The sequence below is a fragment of the Neopelma chrysocephalum genome, unplaced genomic scaffold (genome assembly GCF_003984885.1).
Source record: "Neopelma chrysocephalum unplaced genomic scaffold, ASM398488v2 Primary Assembly neopelma1_23, whole genome shotgun sequence".
In the NCBI taxonomy this organism is placed as follows: domain Eukaryota; kingdom Metazoa; phylum Chordata; class Aves; order Passeriformes; family Pipridae; genus Neopelma; species Neopelma chrysocephalum.
Window position 1 is genome coordinate 26,708,951 of NW_020897691.1, and position 17,730 is coordinate 26,726,680.

General features: G+C 40.6%; 1 protein-coding gene across 13 annotated transcripts in view; it reads left to right on the forward strand.

The window, feature by feature from the left end:
- The first annotated feature begins 1,063 nt into the window (after positions 1-1,063).
- Positions 1,064-17,730, forward strand: part of PTPRK (protein tyrosine phosphatase, receptor type K) — a 397,175-nt gene continuing 380,508 nt past the window's right edge. For 8 of the 13 annotated variants that reach the window (XM_027691405.1, XM_027691440.1, XM_027691429.1 and 5 more), the window contains exon 1: positions 1,065-1,285. In XM_027691405.1, the coding sequence (XP_027547206.1) occupies positions 1,174-1,285 (112 nt within the window). In that variant the 5' untranslated portion in view covers positions 1,065-1,173. Of the gene's footprint in view, positions 1,286-17,730 lie in introns of all 13 variants that reach the window. The other 5 variants (XM_027691471.1, XM_027691480.1, XM_027691455.1 and 2 more) reach the window with 2 other exon arrangements.

Sequence of the window (17,730 nt, forward strand, 5' to 3'; positions counted from 1 at the left end):
GTTATTATAGGGCATACCTGGGAGAGAGTATTCTGCTGCTCAAAACACGGGTGTCAGTCTCACAGCTGCACACAGACCTGTCTGAAAGGTCGAATTTCGATTACACGTGGAAATGACAGCATTAATGGCAATACTCTTTATTACCATTCCAATTCCGATCAATGAGCATTAGAAACCAGACAAGTGTTGCCAAAAAAAGCAAAAACATGAACCCTGGCTCGAGGATACAGCCAGGCTGCTTGATGCGCGCTGATAACTCCACGCTTGCCACCCGATCGATATCGCGTTTCCAAAAGCGGGATCAGCCAGCATATCCCGCTCGGGGCGGGGGGACTTTCCCCCGTAACCAGCACCCGGGACCCTCCGCCCCCGGCCGCGCTCCCTGCCCTGACCTCCCGCCCCACCAGCTCAGCCGGCGCGCTCTCCCTTCCGCCCTTCTGCGCCTCCTCCTTCTCCTCCAGAATCGGCAGGTTCTCCCCAGGCGGGGGGACGAGAGCGAGGGGCTCGCAAAGCCACCGGTAGCGGTTCCTGTGCCGTGCTGAGCCGAGCCGAGGCAAGCCGAGCCAGGCTGTGCCATGCCAGAGTGACCGGAGAAGAGTCGGGCCGAACCGTGCCAGAGAAAGCGGAGCCGTGTCGAGCCGAGCCGTGCCAGTGAAAGCAGAGCCGTTCCGAGCCGAGCCGTGCCAAGGAAAGCAGAGCCGTTCCGAGCCGAGCCGTGCCAAGGAAAGCAGAGCCAAGCCGAGCGGGGCCGGGCAGCACTGAGCCGATCCGGGCAGCGCCGATCCCATCCGAGCCGGTGCTGCCCCCGCGCCTGCAGCAGGAGGCGCTGCCGGGCGCCGCTGCGCCCGCGCCGGGCTGCGGGCCGGAGTCCCACATTCCCCATGCCAAGTGCCGGGGAGCGGGGGTTGGACGTGCGCTCTCGGCTCCTCCCTCCCGCCCCGCTCTCCCAGCAGCAAAGTAACTCCAGAGTACGAGAGGAGTCGGTGCTTCTGCCGCCGCGCTCGTCGCGCCGCAGACGGCTGCCCCAGCGGGCGGCCCCGGGGCCAGCGGGCGCCCCTCGGCGCGGGGGTCTCCTGGCGAGGCGCGGCGGCGAAAGGGGCGGCCGAGGCGCGCTCCGCCCGCCGCCGCGGGCCGGGGCAGCCCCGGCCTCTTTCAGAAACTTCTCAAGTCGGCATGGGCAGGGGGGCCGGCGCCGCCGCCTCGCTGCCGCTGCTGGCGGCGCTCGCCCTGCTGGCCGGCCGCTCGCCCGCCTTGCTCGGGGCGGCCCGGGCCCAGTTCTCCGCAGGTGAGTTGTTGCTCGGCGCCCAGGTAAGGGCGGGCGGCGCGGTTGGGTCGCGCCGTGCCCAGGGTGCGCGCCGGCAAAGGAAGGAGAGAGGCTTGCGGGGGGTCGCGGGTGGCACTGCTCCGGGTTCCCGCCCCGAGGAGCGGCGGAGGGGCGGCAGAAGGGCCGCCCCACACCTCCATCCCCTCCGCGCTGCGGGGCGCGGTGCGGCGGGGTGGGCAACCCACGCGTGTGCTGCCGGCGTGGGGCTTGCAGGGGCGGGCAGGGCGCGGGCTTCGGTCACCTCACAAACTCCCCTTCCTCCCCTCCTCCTCCTTCTCCCCCCCCGGCCAGCCTCCCAAGTGCCGGCGGTGCTGGCGGCGGGGCCGGAGCTGCTCTCTCCCCTTTCCCTGCTCAAACTTTTCCCGGCGTCTCCCTGCTCAGCGCAGGGGGCGCAGCCCGCGGGGCGCCCCGGCCGCTCCCCTCGCCCCGAGGCGTGGAGCGGGAAGACTAGGGCTGCCACTGGCCAGCGGGATCCCCCCTTCCCACACGAAAAAAGATTGGTGGGCGAGAAAGGGGAGGGAAAGCACTATGTAGGACCGGCGTCTGTTTTGTTTGAAAGCCGAGAATTTCTTGCCCCTTCCCCCGCCCGGCCCAAGGCACGGGGTTTTGCGGAATTAAAGCCCTTGGGGCCGGGCGGTGGGAGCTGCGGCCGGTGCGGCAGTGAGTGAGTTGTTGGCCCCAGGAGAGCCTCGGGGCAGAGAGCCCGGGGCTGAAGCGGTCGCTCCGGGCGGAGAGGGAGGCAGCATCTCCTGTGCTGTGCCGGGGCGATGCGAGGCAATGGGGGGTCGTTTGCGGGACCCTCACCCCCACCTCCTCCTTTATGAAGCACCCTTCGTTTGCTTGGGGTGAAGCTTTATCGTGAACGGGTTCTTCTTATTTTTTACGGTGCGAAGTATCACGCGAATGACCAGCTGACTAGCTGAAATAGACTTCAGGCTCTTATTTTTCTTTTTCTGGTTTCCCGCTCTCTCCCCCCCTCCCCCCCTTTTAAATAGTACTTGCAATTGCACCGGGTGCATTAATTCGACAGGCATTTGAAGCCTTTATCATAGGATACTGATTTGAAAACTGCCATTAATAAAAGTATCTGCACTCATGAGACTTCGAAGCATGGTTTTCATAAGGATTGATGTGTAGTTAGGGGGCTTTTTTTCTTTTCCTCTTGATTCTCCTATAAATTAGTTTTTAATTGAGACATGTAAGATGTGTCGTTTATTAAGATATGTGCTGAAGCAGTGCTGGTCTGAACAGATTACATGCCTCCTTGTGTGTCTGACTTTGTGTATAATTTAATGTCTGAGTATCAGAATTGTAAAATTATGTAAGCACCTACAAGCCCTTTACCACAGGAAGGGAAATGTGCTATATAGCAGCTGGTATGTTATAGGAACAGCTAAAACAAAATATTCCCAAGCATAATATCTTTTCATTCAAAACCACAGTGAAATCAGACCAGTGATTTTTGCTTTACTCTAACTCGTCAGACTAATGTTAACACCAAAGGTAACACTTACGTAAAGATTTTTTTATGAGCTTGTTCACTGGTGTAAGAACAGTAGGAAGTTCTGATAACTTATATGGTCCGTGGTGTTTTATGCTGAAAATGTGGCATGCAGCCCATTTTAGAATTGCAAGTGCAAGCATTCAGGTTGGTACTGTGGGGTATGTGTTAGGTAAGTGGAGAAGAATGTTGAATATCCTTCTGACCAGAGCAGGTGAAGCTTGTCGAAGAGTTGAAGAATTGTATCTAGGAAACATGAGATTTTGTGTGTGTGTGTAGCATGTCAGCAGATAGAGACACTAGTTTCTATTGCCAAGTATCAAAAATACTGGTGTATTGTACCAGCTGGAGGTTTGTTAGTTGGAGACATAGACTTTTTTGAAGCTTTAGCGAAATAGACTTGTCAGTAGCTGGTTCTTTCAGTGTACTCAGCTTAAGGTATGGTTCTTGGGCTTTTATGAGATACATTTGATATCTGCAAGTAGAGCTGTGCCCTACTGAATTTGATAACTAACACAAACTTTGGTTTTGTTCCTTATTCTAAGCCAGTCCCTGAGGGGCGCGCGTGTGTGTGTGCATGTGTTTGTGATCCTGTTGATGAGACATCTTTATCCTGGTGTTAGTGAATGCAGAACACAAAGGTTTGGATTCATATGTCTGTTCCAGTGAGAGGCATTCTGTAGCCTACAATGAGATGTTTCTGTGTTTAGTGCACACTGGAGCATCTGTTTTCTTCCTAGTCATCTCTGCTGTTTAACATGAGTACTGTTTTTCAATCATCTTTTTTTGACTGCCTTTCCCACTCCTCACTTTAATATTACAGCCTGTACTTTTCCAGGTTAAATTACATCTAACTAGTTGTCAGCTTCCTTTTTATTATTAGTCTTCTTGTCTGAATTGTAAGAATTTTAAACTGTTAATTTTTCTTTGTCATTTATGAAGCTGTTAATTCAGTCTGGACCTTTCACAAATCTCTCTCATTGTAATTTGATTTTTATTTCCTCTTTATGATGCTCTGTACTACTTCTGAGCATGAACGATTGCCAGATACAGAATTCTTCATTAAAATTTTGACATATTTATTAAGGGTCTAATCAAATTACAGAGTATGAATTTCTTGGCCTTTTTCAGGAGCTGTGTGGGATAGTTTGTTGTCCGTTCTTCCTCCTAACATATTCCTTGAAAACGACGAGAAGGAGCAGCAGCAAGTTAGGAAAAGGAACAAGATACATCTTGTAATTTGTTGCAGTCTTAGAAATTGTGCTTGTATATCTTCTCTGGCCCTTAGCACATAATTGAAATATTGTATCTTTTGTCTTTCTCCACAGATTTTGATTGAAAAAATGCAAGCAAACAAAACCCCAAACAGTTTCTATCTGCATGTCCCCCCTCTCTCCACCTACCTCCTCCCCGCCCCAACACAGCCATAATCCTCAGTGTAATGTTTTCTGGTCTCTGTAGATTGTTTCTTTACACTGCTGCTTTCCATGACCCTTCAACTTGGGTGCGTGCCTGTCAGAATCTAGGCCAAAATGTTTTGGCAGTGTGTTCTCTGTTGAAGTCTAGCTATTCCTTATATAGCACCTCCTTTCATCTACAACTCCTACAGTTTGATAAAGAACAAGTTCAGCTTGTTTTCACAACTCAATCACTTTAAACTTATATTTCTTGAATATTATTTTTAGCAATTTGCATGTTTTTAAATTTGGAAAAAAAACCCCAAGGAAATATTTAAAAAAATTTTTTGAAGAATGCTGCTGGCTTGTCAACTACCTGATAGAAATATGCATTGCACTGCCTCTGATGGTGTCTGTGCAAGTGTGTGGGGGTTTTTAATACTAAATAAAAGTTATGAGGATAAAAATTGTAGAAATGCATGAGCTTACCTGAAGCTATTTAACCATGATATTTCAGATCATAGGGATAGTTAAGCATAAAAAGAACTGTATGTTTTAAAAGTTCAAGTCATTTATTAGAGTAGGTATTCCTCAGACTTTCTCATGCAAAGTCATTATTGTCACAAATAAACAGGCAAGAGTAAATATTTCTAGGGTAATATTTTTCCCTTCCCCTGATAAAATAGTTAGATTCTCTCCCAAAGGCTGACTATAACTCAGAAATTTGACATGAGAAAGTAGAAGGTATTATTTGTTTTATAAAAATTTGTCATTAAATATACTTAGAGAAATATATGAAAATCATAGCAAGCATATCTATTATTTGTAATCATGTAGTAGGAGAAAGTGAGGGCTTTTTGAAAATGTTTAAAAATACTTGAAAGAAATTAAACTCAAATTAGCCCTTTGCTGCCAGAACAGCAAAAGTTGCTTCAGTCTTATTTTTTCCTTGAATGTGCTACAATTTGCATGTGATATACAGGAGGCACTGGTGTAAGTAGGCGTGTATGTATAAGAGACTTCTCAGTAGCTTTTTTTTTTCCCCCCAACAAGCTGCTAAAATGTATTGACAAATTATATGGAAAATGAGTGAAATTAAAAATGAAATTGCTTTCTTGCTTTCACCCCCTCCTTCCCAAATATTTTCCTTTCCTTTATATATTCAGCTCCTTCCATGGCACTGTTGGTTCACAGATCACTTGTCTATCTGTATTTTCAGATGCAATATTACATTTAAAAAATCAATATAAATTTTCTAAGTGGAACTTAACTGATTCAGATGAAATTGAAAGCACCCAGAACATGACTCCAGAAGTCTTGTTTAGTCCCTTTTCTCTGAGAAATCACACTACTGCTTAAGAAGTTTGGTAGTGATGTACACAGTGCATCTTAAACCGGGCAGATGTCATGCAATTGTTTAAGATCTACTTACGATAATTAAAAATAAAAAATAAAAGAATCATAATGAGGGTGAGGTAAGAAATCTGCACGTGATCAGGTGAGAGGTCCACCTAGCCTAGTATCCAGTCTCTGATGGTGGGCACTCAGGGAAAGGGGTTTTTGGCAAGGTGAGTGACTTCTTTGGAGTACTGTCTGTCCACAGGGACAATGTGTTGGCGTTTTATACTGTAAGTGGATTCTTGTAACCATGATTGTGCCTAATGACGTATTCAGCCTGAATTGTTTTTAGCATTTGCCTCACTTTGTGGCAAGGAATCTATAGGTTGTGTGGAAAAAGCTTTGGTTTTAAAATTGCTGGTTGTATTTCACATATCCTAGCTTTTTTATTAAAAGATGATTAATCATTTCTTCCATTTTACCTTCTTCATGCCACACATGGTTTTTTCTACCCTGTCTCAACTATTCTAGTCAGAAAAGTCCAGTTGTAGCCACTTGCTATGAAGGTACCATTCCATGTCTTCTTTTTATCCTTTATCAGCTTTCTCTTCTCTTTCTGTTCCAGTTTTACATTCTACATTGCTCAGAGTATCCAAGACACAGCTGCCTGATGGATTTATATAGCACTTAATAATGATTTCTGTTCTGTTCCCTATCTATAGGGATAGTGATCATTCCTGTCATATGCTTGACTTTTTTGACCATTTATCTCGCTTCTGGTTCTGAGCTGACACTTTTATGGAACTACCCATTTCATTACTGAAGAGTTGAGATATTGCAGTTAAATGATGGACTCTGTGGGATGTCTGTGTCAGTGGACTGCAGGACGCTTGGGAAGGAGAGAGTCTTTAAAAGAGTCTGCCCTTTTGGAGAGTGGAGAACTTTTAAGCAAGGCTCTTGAAGGACCTGTGACCTCACGTTGGATGTTTGGGAGAGGTACCTGGTTAATGCTTACCACTGTGGTTTGCCTCTTTCTCTTTTTGAAATGCTCTTGTTAATACAAGTGAGTTAAAAAGAGTTTATCCTTTTCCATGTAAAGATTGACAGTATCTGGATTAACACGCAGAGAGATCTGCAGCACTGCTGTCGAGTTTCTTCTTGCTCTGGAGTCTTTATGGTATCTTTGTATGACTGCTTTAGCTGGTAGACCTTTAGGTCATCTTACCTCCCAGGAGTTGGATATGTGACTGTCAGCTTTGCTTTACATTAGCATCTATTTTGGTGAAATCTCTACTCTTCCTTTTGCAACAAACATCCTGTTGAATGTGTAATAGGAAGCTTCCAAAAAAATCACTTTAGTCCTGATAGCTGAGTCAGTCAGGACACACCTTGTGTTTTCATGTGCTGATGGAATCCCATCTATCATAGCTTAGCATTGTCATGAAAAGATGCCTTTGTAGTGCTGTTCCCAGAAGTGTGCACTCAGATTTGCAGCTTCAGTTGCAATCTGCCAATGCTATTAAGTTAATTTAAATTATGCTGCTACAGAGGGGGGCATTTCTATCACTCTGGTCTTTGCCTGTGCTAGATCTGGCCACCATGTGGCCTGTGGATGAGTGGGTATAGCTTTGTGTGAATCTTCTTGAAGGAAACGTGGGGGCTTGGGATTAGTTCCCTTTTAGCTGATGTGGAGCCATTTAAGTTTGATGTATGGGAGGATGAGGGCTTATGGTGGGAAGGCTTGGTTTGACAGCTGTAATTGCAGTGCAGCTCATGTAAGGTGAACGTGGCACTGTTTTGATCATACTAGCTGTGTGCTCTTCTCACCATGCCAGCACTCTGTTCACCCAGGGAAGCACAAGGAGCACGCAGGAGGGCATGGATTGGGATGTGAAGAGAGACCCAGTGCTCCCCCCTGGAGCTGGAGGGATTAGACTGGATGAAGGTGGTTGAGGCTGCATTCTGGCTGACTGTACACCAACTGATGGCAGGGTGCTAGTGTTTCTGACATGCATCTTTGAGTAAACTGGACTTAACTGTGTTCTTTTGTTATAATAGATAGCTAAGGCATTTATTACATAAGTGTATAAATAAGGATTATGAGGTTGTTGTGACACCCTGTTTGGGGTACAGCGGGAATTGGTTTAAAGCTGTGTTCGGAATCACATTTTTCCATGCATGATCTGTCCTTCCCCATCCTGTGGGGTGTTTAAATATGTCATAAGACATGTGGATATGGGTAGAAGAAGAAAAATGGCCATGGTTTCAAAAGGCCAGGATGAGCCAGTTGAGGAGCGGTAAATGGCATTGGTAAAAATTTTGTATCGTCTGGCTGATGATAAAGTCCTGCTGTACCTAATTTTGTAGGTCAGATAGGCCATTACCTTGTGCTGCTTCCTGGTAAGCCTTGACTACAAGTGGCTTTAAACTAGTAGTTTAAAACTATGCAAATGACCCAATCTGAAGTCACCTATAGTGCATTGCTAATGTGTAGTTTTGAGTCACAGTCTGCTCTTACCAGCTATATAGTTGAAAGCTGTGTTTGCATTTTCTAGTCATTTTGTAAATATTAGAAGCTAATGGAAACATACTGAAGTGTTTTTCTGAACAAGAAGTTATTAGTATCTCTGTCAACTCAATGCTCTGTTTAAACAAACAAGCAAAAAGCTACTTGCCTTCTTTTAGTTGACTTAATGTCTGACACATTTCTCTGTAAATAATCTGCATTTGTCCTTTGAAAGGTAAAAGCTGAGTATTGATCAGTGAATGTGAAACAAGTCTTTAGGTTTGCTTTTTGTTAGTGAAATTTAATTACTGTGGAAGTTAGTTTTTATTCACAAATATCTACATGTATTTCAGTTAAGAACCATTTATTTGTTGATCTAACCAGATCTATTTTGTGATTTGTCATCGCCAAATCTTTACCTTAACAGCCTTTGCACTGTTTAGTTTTAAACAGTCTCAAATATCTAACAGGATCTAATATATTTCTTAGTAGTGAAACAGTGAAGTTATGTCAGAGTGGTGCAATTTGATTTTTTTATGGAAGACTGCACATGAAAAGTTCTGTGAAGTTGTTAACCAAGATAATTTCTACTGTTGACAGATAAAGTGGTTGTAGAATTGAGACTGTAGAATTGAGCCTCAACAGAGGCAATGTATCCTTAAAGCACTGAGTGGACGATAAGGAATTTGATCAGGAAAATTTGTTGCAACATCTGTAAAATGTACCTGTACTATAGGCTAGGAACATAGCATAAGCATATGGCAGGAAGACCCACTGTAGAGTAATAAATGGCATGTAAGTGATACAATAGTCTTTGGTTAAAAACATCTGCGTATCCTTATAAAACAGGGAACAATGCTGGCCACTGCCAAAAGGAGGGAGGTCCTCCCAAAAGTCACAGCAAATGTTACAGCAATGGGGCATCTTTGTACTGATAACTTGACTCACTTTCTCAAGCAGAATAGGCTGCAATTATAAACTTATTTTCCTGTAGTTTTAAAATCTGGAACTGCATTAGGGTTTTTTGCTGGCATAGCAAAAATATATTTCCTTATAGATTTGTGGTTTTGATTTTTCCCCCCCTGAAATTACTCAATGGTAGGTGTGCAAACAAACAAAAAAACTGTGTGGATGAGGTCTAAAACAGATTTGCTTGTCTAATAGTCCAGAGGGGACAAAACAAAACCAAACTAAACAAAACCCAAACCCACAACAGTATTTTCCATAAGCGTGAACTAACTTTTTACATGTAAAAACTTGTTTTAAACTAGAAGGGGCTGTGCATGGGCTTGTCAGGCATTTGTTCTCTTAAGAAGGTCATATGTTTATGGAATTAGCTCATATTTACAATAGTGCACAAAGTATATACCTCAGTAAAAAATTTGAGGGACTTAATTTCTTCAGGATTGGTGCTGTGAAAAAATGCTTTTCCCAGTACTAAGGGTAATATGAGCTTATTTTTGGTAGCCAGTGTATGAAAAATTGGACCCTTCAGTTTGTCAGAACGTCATTTACTTCTGCTACTACTTACTAAAAACATGTGATTATATTTATTGAGTAGCAAAAGAAGCCATTTCTCAACTACCATGTCATAAAATTAATTCTGCTGACTTATGAGACACTATTGAATACTTTAAACCGAAGTTCTGTTGCAATTAAATTATGCTATGTTCATTCTAATTATTGCACACTGGTTACTCAATTTATTCTGAGGTGGAGTTGTATGCTTTCTTTTGTAGGTAAACACTTATTCTGTAATAGTAAAAATGACTGATGAATATTAACCAGAACAGAAAAATACTATGAAGAACAGTTGTGGCTGTAGTTCAAATGAATTCAAAACTGCTCAGAGTTAAATTTTTGACTGGATAGCTGACTTCTTGAACTATTTTTTTGTATTACTGTTTCCCAATAGAGGTTGTGTTTATTTGTGAGTTCTATAGTGTGGTTATGATATCTGTTCTTTTAAAATGATTTATGGTTTTAAGTAAAAAAGAAAAAAAACTCTGAAATTTGAGGCTGCTTTTGTCTTCTTCCCTACAGTGAAAAATTAAAATTATAAGACCTGGTAAAGAGTTGTCCATTAGAAAAATGCTCTCATTTGATATTTTGACACTTCATTATATGGTTATCATCTCTATGTGGTATTAGGCTGGAGTAAGATCAAAATGTCTTAGTTTTCCTAGTGTTATCCTGTTTGCCTGTTCTTTGTAAATGTGAAAGCATTTATCAGACATGAGAGCGCTGAAGAAACGTGGCTGAGTTTGTGACTTCATACAGGAGAGATAAGTTCTCTGTGCTGACTGCCATTACTGTACTTAAAATGCTTTGAAGGGACGATTTCCTAAAATCTACTAACCCAAAATACCAAAGGCAGTTTTATATTTTGTTCAACTTCTGATTCCTTTGAAGAAATGCATTTTTACAATTGTAGAAGATAGCTGAAAAAAATACCTCTGAAATTAGTATGCTTAAATCTGTGTGTTGCATATGTTTTAAGTAGACAATACATGCCAAACATTGTTGTGTTAACTTTTCACTGCATAAGTTGTAAAGACAAGATAATGGTGTTGACTTAAAAATAATGTTAAGTGAATGAAAAAACTCCAAGTAAACTCAGAACTACCCAATGCTCCCATAATCCCTTCCCCCATCCCTGAAGAAAGAAGTGGATTATCATTTTCCCACTGTTCTCATGCTCCTTACCCCCTCCCCCAGTTTTTTTAATCTCCTTGTCTGTCCTTGTGTTTTGTTGGAAGAGTTTTATGTCGATGTTAAAGTTTTGTGCCATAAGTGAAGGGAGGCAAGGTATATGAGATTCCTTACTCAAAAATGGTTAATCAGTTTAAATATCATTAGATTGTTCAGGAAATTTCTGTGTTCCTTTGCTTAACTCCTTAGCTGTACATGTCTTTGTTGACATGACAGTGTTGTTTGGTGCATTCTACATTCACTTTTCAGGCTAGAAAATTTCCAGTTAAAGAGGCTTTCTACTCTTGCACGAGGGAAATGTAATGAAATGGTCTTTTCAGTTTTTTCCTTATTCAATTCAGAAAAAACAAACAAATATTGTTTTTGCAGTGACTTTTTACTAGTAATCTGTCCTGACTCAACTCGTGAAAATACTAGAAATTGCAAACTCATTCCACAGGCTTGTCAGCTCTTCAGCATGTGAATATTTTGTGTGTGTGGTCTTGTTTAGTGCGAAAGGTCTATTTACATTAAGTTTCTTGTATTTGTAAATATCTGTGGGGTTGGCTTTCCTTTCTTTCTACCTTTTCTTCAAGAAAGTATGATAAACTATTCACAACCCCCACCTCCAAGAAAACCCTTCATCTATTTACGCTGTGTACTTAAAGCTATAACATATGTACATATGTAAGTGTGAATTAAAAAAAGACTATTTGCAGGTGAGACCAAAACCCTTAGTATATGATAATCTGGATTTCTGGACCAGTTGAAATGAAGCTTGGTAATGAAAGGGAGTACAATTTCCCTGGTAGACACTGGCTAAACAGAGGGGTGTAATGTCATAAAGATTTAAAGACTTTTTCTTTCTCTTGTTATTTTTAATTTTATTTTTTCCTTTTTTTTCTGACTTAGGCAGCTGAAAGCTGTCAGTGAGAAGTTGTCAGTCAGATTTTTTTTTTTTTAAACATTAAGAGTTAATATTTTTAAACCAATTTGTTTAGTAGTTACTGACTTTGGATGCCATTAATAGCCAAGCTGGTTAGCTTTTTCCTTTCATAAAGTTAGTTCAGTGGTTTAGTGCTTTGATTCACCTTGCATAAGTGGGAAGGTGTTGCATTCTTAGGTGATGTGTTACTCCTAGTACTTCCCCCCCCCTTTTTTTTTTTTGTTTTTTTTTTTTTTTTCCTTTTTTCCTTTTTTCTTTTTCCTTTCCTTTGAAATCCCTGTATGCTGATTTGGTTAAATACTGCAGTATAGGTTAACAGCTCCTTATGAGTCATGCTGAAGGCATGAAGTGCTTTCAGGTCTGGAGTTCTTTCCAGGGATGAGTGAGTTCCTGGCCAGTTTGTGTATCCTGTTGTCTGCACAGCAGCAGTTAACCATTAGACTCAGTTTATAAGTTGTTTTAAATGCATCGAAGTAAATTTACTCAACAGCTTTTTTTTGGGTGATGATTGATTCCTCTGACTCACCTATCTGTATTTTTTTGAGTTTATACTCTGGATGTTCAGTTCTTTTGGTGATTTATTGGTGTTTCTGTCAACTGTTGAACCAGGAGTTGTGTAAAGTGACCAGCATTTGGGAAGGGCAAGACTATGCTCTCATTTAGAGAGACTGCACAGATGTTCTCTATGAGCATTCGGAAGAGGGGAGTCTGTACATTACTTTCAGGTTGATAGAAACCATATATCTAAAAATCTTTGGTCTGAGCTTTATAGGGTATGTGATGAGGCTGTGAACCTGAAAAACTAGCATTTGTGATTAATAATGATGTTTGCAGACCCTAGGAGTACTGAAATAATCTGTTGGATTGCTTTGCTTGCATAGTGATGGTATCCAGATGCTAAGTATAAATATCTCTCTCTCTGTTTGCTTAAGCATGGAAATGGGAATGAAAACAAGTACTAGACAGTTTGTGTTTCTGGGAAATAATTTTGGCCATCCATCTCTTCAAACAACTATTCTTCACTTATCACCTGAAAGCAACCTTAAATAATCCATGGGTGAGTCTTATTCTATGGTAATGAAGTTAAGAGAATTAGAAATGGAAGTGAATATGTGAGTAAAATAACAACAAAAACCCCCTACTGCACTTAAATGTGAAGCATTTGCATTGTGAACCTAAACAAACCCAATGTTAGCAACTGAAACAAATGCCAAAGAAAATGCTTAAATTTATTAAGTTTCTATATTAGGCAGTCCCCAGAGGACACAGGAACAAGTGAATGAAGTTAGTAAATGTTTATTTATCTCTCCAATAAAATAAGAATTTTATTCACTCTTGAGGTGCACTGCAGTACTGACGTTGTTTACCGAATAGACAGTTTTTAAAGTTTTTACCAAAAACTGTTTCCATGTCTCTGCATTTGTAGTGCCTGCAACAAAGCTGTGTAAATTAGTTTTGAAGAATTTTTGGCCATTAAGACCACTTTGAAAATGGGAATAACATAATATACTCTTAATTTGATTTATGAAATAGAGGGGAGGCATAAGTGCACTATTTCTTTCTTGTTGTGTCATCAAACTCCAAATACTTATTTTTAGAGGACTTCTCTTAAAGGAAAAGCAACTGCTCTTTTGTTGGTTTGAGGACAAATATAGGTCCTGGGATTACAATTTTGTCATAAAACCCCCCTTAAAACATAAAGATCCCAGATCTTCTTACATATTCTTCCATGTCACCTCAGTTATTTTCTTGTGGCTGAGGATTGAGTCCTGTGATGGTGGCAGCCTTTCAGCTAAGAAAACAAAACAGAAGATTTGAAGAAGAAAGTGTAAAATTAAACAGGGGTGGAAGGGTCTGTAAATCCATTGTGAAATTCTTGAAGTTGATGAGTTTCTTCAGTACTGTGCCATCAATGAGGAGGATGGCCTTTTTTTTTTTTTTATAAGACATGAGACTGAGAATGGAAGGAAGTTAAGGCCATGCTTGTTCTTGCTCTTCAGCTTTTGGTACTTTAGGAATAACTCATGTTTCATCATTGTCTTGTTACACTGACAGTTGTAGGTGTGTGGGCAGCTATATGTAAAATTTTAAACAATGCCACTCATGCTCTATGTTGACAGCATCACCAGGTGAAACAGGACAGAAAAACAAACCAGCGTACCTGCCTGTGGGATGAATACCTTCTTGTTAAGATTTCATGGCTCTGAGCTATGAGTAGGCAGGGGGTTTTTGTAATTTTCCTGGTAATTCTCAAGTTTCTTCCATGCTTCCGCTCAGCTTTTGTTTTATTGGTGTGGGGTTTTTTAAACTCCCAGATCAGGGTACCTTTATCTTCCAGTTTACTGTATTAAAAAGGCCTTGTCAAGGAGGACTCCAGGTAAAACTGGTTTCTGTTTATTTCCTAATCCTTTTTTGAGACATTCTACATCCAAGATGACTGTGTCTTGTTTATCACAGTATTCTTCTTGACCTTCTTTTATATTCTCTCTTATCTACTTGTTTACTGTATCCCCACTGTAGTAATGAAGCATCTGATTAAATTTGCATTTCTTTGTGTAAGAATTAAGAAAGAGAAGGCAGTATGTGGCCTCAGTATTTAAGCAAAATGGGTCCTGCTTATGTAAAATATTACTTTGGCTATGTTTAGGCCCAGAGAAGTTGCTGTTTCCTTACACTTTTGAGTTGAGAACACAATTAAAAAAAAAAGTGGGATTACTGTCATCTGTCAGGGGAAAAAGTAGAGAAAGTGTAACAACATTAAGAACATTAGAGTTGCACATATTAAAAATTTCAGTCTAAATAAGTTGTAATTAAGAGGATTTGCCCTTAGCAGTATAAAAGATAAACTACCAATGATTGTATCTTCTATGTAAATGTTCGGTAATTGATGTATAGCTCATAAATGGACCCAGTGGCTGTTTGTGGAATGTGTTTATACATGGTAAAATATATAAATACTTCTAGGTTCCCTGGAGTATTTTTGGTTTCTTTCATATATGATTGATCAGTTTACCTAAGACATTGAGTAGTTTGTTCTCAGACACAGTTTACAGATTCTGGCTTGATGAAATGTTATAATAGCAGGAGATAAAGTGTACAGGCAAAGAAGATATTCTTAATGGGGAACTGTAATCAGTGTTTGAAAACTGGCTAATGGATTGCAGAAGATAGCAGCCTAGCAGACAGCCATAAGAACTATATATGACAGTGCAAATGCATGGTAAAATTAAATGAAGTCAAACCTTGGATAAATGTTCGGAAGTGTAATTCAGTTTGCTTTCCAAAAAGTTTTGAATTGAAGGCTTGGATAAGTAGGAAGGCATCCTTTTTTAATTTAAGCTTTTAACTTGAATGGCTGTGAATATAAACATTAAAAAATAATTTCCAAAGAGAAAATAGTGCTATGTTTGGGTAGGGTTGTCTGCACACTTAGCTGCACGGTATGTTGCTCTTGGACTCTTATGAACTGCTACAGCAGAAATTAGAAGAATTTTGCCCATTTTATCTGTGACACTAGTATCTTTTAGGACAATTCTGTTTTTCTGTGTCTGAGACTATGGCTGTGTCTACATTGACAAGCAATTTGGTGCAATAGATGCTGACTTGAAGCATTCGGGAAAGTGAGACACTTGGAACCATTGCATGTGGTGTAGCCAAGCAGGAGTACATCAGATTTCATGATCTTTTCCTGTAGGCTAATCATGTCTGGTGTCTTGTGTTCCTATGGATCTCATGGTACATAGTCTACTAACTTTGAACCAAGCTTCCCTGAGAAGTGTTGGAGCACTTCAGATGTGGAGTTTCTGGTTTGCTCTTCTCTGAGTGTGGTGGCGAAGTTCATGTGTACAAGAACTGTGCAGAGAAACAAACTAATGGTAAATAGAGGTAATCAGGGCATTTATTTTCCTTCTCTTTTGAACCAAATTCCCAACACAGGTACAGCTTATTTAAAAAAAAAAAAAAAGGTAGAACATTAGAAAGGCTCCCTACAGGAGAGTATATAAAAATCAGTGGGATAAGAAGTTGAAGAGAAACATGCTCTGAAAAAGTAGCAATATTTTTGAAATCATGTCGCTTGCCCTTTCTACAAACATGCATCTATGGTTTTAATATATGACTAGTAGGCTTTTCAAGTGGTGAGCAGATAGGAGACTAAGATAATGATGATGTGTTAATTTAGTGATGAGTGTTTTCAAGGCAGAGAAGCAAACCTTGCAGGGAAAACGGAAAGTTTGTTTAGATAGTGAAATTAAATACCATATTCGTATAATGCTCCATGGTCGGTGTAAAGAGCAAAGATATGGTCTCAAAATGTTTGAGGTAGATGTCATGCAAGCTGAAGATCTCTGTTTTCCTCTTTGAGATTCTGTTGCCCCTAATGAGTCTTTTATTTGAGATATCTGAAATATTTTAGGTTCATGATGTTCCTGTGATTTCTGCTGTACTACACCCTTCATTTTGCACGAAGAGGACCGTACTCCCAGAGACTTGATTGTCAATCAGAAAGGGTACAATAAGGCATTATGCTTTAATTTCTTATGTTCTAACTTATGTCCTAGTTTGTTACATAGGTGTGGGGTTATCCCATCCTGCAATGGGTGAGTGAAAGTACGTAAAAACAAGGCTGCGCAAAATTACACCCTGCTGAGAGAACTAGTCCTTAATAAGGCATGCACTCTCAATGTGTTTGCAAGTAGAGTTGATAGTAATAATGCCTATTAACAATGACACCAATAACATCTCCACCTGGCAATAACATCAGTTATTCTACAATGATTTTGAGGTTAATGGTTGGTAAAAGGAATCAAACCAGTAGTTTTCCTGTGAAAACCTCTGAAAAGAGGCAGGGAAGGGAGAGGGAAGACTTGTTGAGAAGAATGAAGTAGAATATATTAAACTTTAAAGAGGAATATAAATCAGAAGAAATTAGAATTAAAGTAAGAATTGACCAGAAGGGGGGGAGCTGTGTGCTAAGGCCAGCTGAGATGTCTGCCCCTATGGAGATTAATATCTCAGTATGTGTGAAGACTGTGATCTGGAAATGAGATTAAAACAAGAATTGACCAGAACTGGGAGATGAACCATTGCACCTTCACAGACGTGTCCACCCCCACGGAGATTAATATCACACAGAATAAGGAAAATGTGATTTGAAAAAACGATAAACATGCATTCACCATACCAAGGAGATATCTTATAGGACCTGGATAGGAAAAAGCCTTGACTTTATTTCAGACACTAATGCTCTGTTGTCAAATAGATTCTTCCAAGGCCATTTGAACATTTTACTTTAGCAGACTTAGCAACAAAACTACTATTGAATGTTTTATTAATGTTGCAAAGCAAATTGTGGCAAGTTCACTCTTCTCATATTTAATCCTCTTTCTTACACAGTAACTAATAAGCAGATCAGATTTCTGATTAAGCAATGGAGGATTGGTGTCATTATTGACATATGAGACAGTTTTTTCTACCTCTGTCATTTCAACAGCTCCTGAAAGCATGGAGTTTCAGAGGTTAGATTGCCCTTTAGGAGGAGGGAAGTGCAAAGTTTTCACAGTTTATATTTATCTGTTAGAAAACTGTGTAATTTTTTTTTTTATTTAGCACTTCAACCTTTATTTAGCACACAATCTTTATTCAGAAAAAAGGTAGGTGTGTGCTTACTTTGAATTTATTAGGACGAGTGACACTTTCCTTTAAATGCCAACTCTTACTCAAAATATTAGAAGTCAGAGAGGTAAAAGTGTATAAAACTAGTCATCTCAAAATACAATTCCAGATGAGATATATTTGGTTACACACTGGGGATATCTGATGATGGAGAAAAATTTTCATTCTTCCCCTGCGTCCCCAATTTTTAGCATCAAAACTTTCAGGTGTATAGGTTTGCTTTAGCTAGAAGTCATGTGAACTATCAAAGGTGTGTGTTTCACTAGGCACTCAAAAGAAAAGCATAATTTTAATTCATTTTACAGTTACAATGCCTATGCTACTACTCATTCCTGTCTCAATTTTCAATGCCAG